The sequence below is a fragment of the Cryptomeria japonica genome, chromosome 8, assembly GCF_030272615.1.
Source record: "Cryptomeria japonica chromosome 8, Sugi_1.0, whole genome shotgun sequence".
In the NCBI taxonomy this organism is placed as follows: Eukaryota; Viridiplantae; Streptophyta; class Pinopsida; order Cupressales; family Cupressaceae; genus Cryptomeria; species Cryptomeria japonica.
In genome coordinates, this window is record NC_081412.1 from 318430677 (window position 1) to 318435177 (window position 4501).

General features: G+C 38.8%; 1 protein-coding gene across 1 annotated transcript; it reads right to left on the reverse strand.

The window, feature by feature from the left end:
• Positions 1-221: 221 nt before the first annotated feature.
• LOC131061532 (uncharacterized) lies at positions 222-548 on the reverse strand. Its single transcript, XM_057995268.2, has one exon. It carries the CDS (start codon positions 546-548, stop codon positions 222-224), a length of 327 nt encoding a protein of 108 aa, XP_057851251.2.
• Positions 549-4501: the final 3953 nt, after the last annotated feature.

Here is a 4501-nt window from a genome sequence, read left to right on the forward strand (position 1 = left end):
CTACGAGGGACTCTCATTTACAATTGATATAATTTCAAATCTTGACCATTGTAGGTCAAAGGAAGAACAGTACCATCAGGATATGCAAGTTTAAAAGAATTTAGTCCTTTTACCTCATGAATCAGGAATGGTCCCTTCCAGAGCGACTCAAACTTAGCATGTGCTCCCTTAGGTTCTCTTCTTCTGTCCCAGAGCAATACCTGATCACCTAGCATGAACTTTCAAGGCCTTGCTCGCTTGTCGAATATTCTTTTTAACCTCATTTGATGTTTTGTTATCCGATCCACCAGTTTATCCCTTTCTTCATCAATCCTTGTCAAGTGCATGACTCGCTTTTCTAAAGAACTCTCGAAGTAAGCATCTTCAATAATTGTTTGTAGTTTGGTGGCCACCAGCTCTAAAGGAAGTGCTACTTGAGCACCAACACCATAGACCAGTTCAAATGGAGACATCCCAATTGCCCTCTTTGGTGATGTACGATTGGCCCAAAGAACTTCATACGGTTTCTTATGCCAATCCTTAAAATTATCACTCACTATTTTTTTCATGATATTAATGAGGTTTTTGTTACTGGATTTAGCCTAACCATTTCCCTGAGGATAATAATCAGATGAGTGAGCAAGAGAGATTCCATGATCAAAGCAAAGCAAAGAAATTTCAGTAGAGGAGAAATTGGTAGCGTTGTCTACAACAATTTTTAATGGGACTCCAAATCGAACTAAGATGTTCTCCTTCAGAAAATTACAAACAATCTTCGAGGTTGTCTTTCGTACCAAAATGGCCTCAACCCATTTAGTAAAATAGTCTATGGCTATTAGAATATGAGTGTGACCGGCACTAGAGGTTGGTGTCAAGGGACCAATAAAATCCAGACCCCACTGCTTGAAAGGTTCATCCACAACCACAGGTCGAAGTGGTAATGCTGCAAGTTGTGGTTTACCAGCGAACAACTTACATTTTTCACACCTAGCCACCCATGCATATGCGTCCCTGAACATTCCTGGCCAATAATAGCAGTTCCTCAAGATCTTGTAAGCAATTATTGTTGAAGAGAAATGCCCCCCACAGGCTTCATCATGGAATGTTTTCAAAAGAGACTCCTGGAGTGATTTATCAACACATCTTAAGAAGGTTCCATTCAATCGCCTTTTATATAGTACATCATTAAACATGACGTACTTAGCAGCTTTCAGTCTCACGTTCCTCTTCTCCTTCGCAAAAAGGTGTTCTGGGCAATCTCCATATGTCAAGCAATAAGATACATCTGCAAACCAGGAATCTCGTAGAGAAACAAATAGAACTAAGGGCAATTCCTCTGTCACTTCCTCCTTACTTTCAGCAATCAGCTTGCACAAACCTTTCCCCCTTACCAATTTTGTGGGTCTAATGTCTAAATCGAACTCCTAAATTTTTGATACCCAAGAAGCTCTTTCATTCATTCCTATGTCTTGTTGCATTAGAATGCTCTTGACTGCTGAATGAGGCACATAAACCATAGTGTGAGAATGGAGAATATAGTACCTAAACTATTTCATCACCTTCACGACCACATATGCTTGCTTTTCCATTATTGAATATTTAAGTTCATGCTTTTTTAGGGGTACGCTCATGAATGATAAAGGGACCTCATCATTATCATCATTCTTCTATAACAAAATCCATGGCATAGTGTGCTCTGAGGCATAGCAGTAGATGACAAAATCTTTATTGAAATCAAGATTAACCAACACAGGTGCCTGACCAATAGCATCTTTTATTGAGGCTATCACTTTCTTCCCTTCCTCGCTCCATTTGAAAGATTATTTTTCACTCATCAAATTCACAATATATCAGGTAGTCTCCACAAAGTCGAGGATGAACCTCTGAAGAAAATTCACCTGCCCGAAGAAGGAAATAATGACATTCCTACTTGACGGCAGAGTTAGTTGTTGAATTGCTCTTACCCTTTCAGGATATATTTTCACCCCTTCTTTAGAAACAATATGATTGAGCAAATTACCCTCTGTGACTCCAAACACTCATTTCTTGGGGTTCAAGGATACCCCATGCTCGCGACACCTCTACAACACTTGCCTTAGGTCCAGAATGTGATGTTTTCTTCTTTTTGAGAATACTGTCAAATCATCCATATATACAACAATGATCGTATCCTTTAAGTGGCAAAAAGACAAATCCATAGCCCGTTAAAAAGTTGCTCCTGCATTAATCAAAGCGAAGGGCATCCGGTTATATGCAAATGCACCCCAGGGAGTAATAAAGGCAGTTTTGTGTTGATCAACTTCCTAAATGTTGATCTGATTATATCCCAAAAATCCATCGAGCATGGACATCATCTTTGACCCTAAAATAGTTTGCAGAATGTGGTCCATGGCCGACAAGGGATAATTGTCTTTTAAGATAGCTTGGTTAATATTTCTGAAGTCTACGCAAATCCTTATTTCCCCATTTTTCTTTCTGATGGGTACTATATTTCCTATCCATGTAGAATGATGGATAGGATATATAATCCTAGCTTTTAACATCTTATCCTTCCTAGAATATAGCCTGTGCCACTTTTGGATTGAAGTTTCTAAGCTTTTGCCGGAAAGGGCTTGCTTCGGGCTTCAAAGGAATCTCGTGCTGAAACTTTCCTTCTCTGAAATTCTTAAGATCATCATAATACCAAGAAAACATGTCCTTGAACTCCACTAGGAGGCTAATGAGCATCTCCCTTTCTATCGGTGTACAACACTTTCCCAGGTTGATATATTTAGGTTCTTTCTTGGTACCAATATTGACCTTTTCATAACCTCCACTATCCTGGGCCTCCCGAGACTTGTCATATTTATTATTTTTCTAGGCATCATTACGGTCAAATAGATGTTCCAAAGAAACCAGTCCTTTAGGAATCTTGTTTCCTTTCAACTGCATGATCCCATCAGGCAACTCCTTGGCTCATTCTGGCAAAAATTCTTTGCACTCTGCATCAGAACCTTCAAAATACATGGCAGAAAACATATCTAAACCTTGCATCAAATTATTTGTTTGTTTATCACTCTCAAATACCTGCCATGAGTCAGAGTTATCTGGGACACTAGGCTGATACACCAACTCTACCTTGTAAATTTCTTCAACAAATTCAGGATGTGGGACAAGCAATGAAGCTGAGACTGCTAACTAATCTTCTTTTGAGTTCAATTCCCTAGGTATTGCTTCAATGGAGAATGTATCGAAACTTTCAATTTCGTCCCAAACTCTATTTCAATAGTGCTTCAACCTTTCATTTTTAACACTAAACAACCCCCTGACCTGCTTTACAATAAGTTCAACATCTCCTTTAACCCGTGGGAGCTTCACTCCCAATCTCTTAACTTCGGCTAAGCCTAACAACAAGGCCTCATACTCAGTCATATTGTTGGTATTTTTGAACTATAGCTTGAAGGAAAAGGGAATAGGGTTGCCGAAAGGTGGTATTAACACTACCCCTACACCAGAACCTGATGCTGCACAACTGCCATCAAACTCCATTAGCCACAGGCTTTCTTTTCCCTCATTTTGAGATGAATTCCCCCCCATCTCACTATCAGACAAAATCATGTAGTTCCCAAATTGACAATCATGATACAAAATATGAGCCCTAGGTTCATCAGAGTGAATTTGGAATTTGGTTAGGCTACAGGATGACTCGCTGCTTCCCAATTGGAAATGTGGCTTGGGACCAATCCATTTTGATTTCACCACCTAAGTCCCTACAGAAAGTACGACTTAAAAGCATTCCATAACTGGCTGGGATATCAGCTATCAAAATCGTCAACTTGATCCTTTTATCCGGGTGGGAGGCAAGAACTACTTGAGCATCCTTAATTTGGCCTAGCAGAGGAATTTGTTTTGAATCCATAGAATAGCATCTACCAAAGATTTTGGTCAAGGATAACCCTAATGCTTTGGCTACAGCAAAGGGCATTATATTATCGGATACACCTGAATCTATAATACAGTTATTTCAATTTATGACCATTTATGAATAATGATATATAAAAGGGCTCTGGTTTCGACTCAGGAAGGGGTACGGAATCATCTATTTGAAGAGCAGTTATTTCAGGTATCTTTTCACAAACTGAGGGATGAACCAACTCATTGTTATGTGAGGGCAATATGGCATTTACTGACCGTTGCATTACATTAGTCTATTGTGCATTATTTCATTTCACAAATTGTACAAGTTTGTCTAGTTCTTTAGGATTCAGCTTTAGGTACTCATCAGGTGTGATTTGAATTTGAGAAGATTTACAAAATTCTATTATATCAAATGAACTTTCTTTTTCAACAGGCTTTAAAAATAAGGGTTCTTGAAATTTTTGATCATTATTATGCAATTTTGAATCAATTTTTTTACCTTTGAAGGCCATCACAGATGATGAAGAAGACATCTGGGGTTTCACATTTTGTTGATTTTTGGTGAGCACAACACACTAAGGATCCTCTAAAGTAACCAAAATATCACCGCCTCTTTCCGAATCTG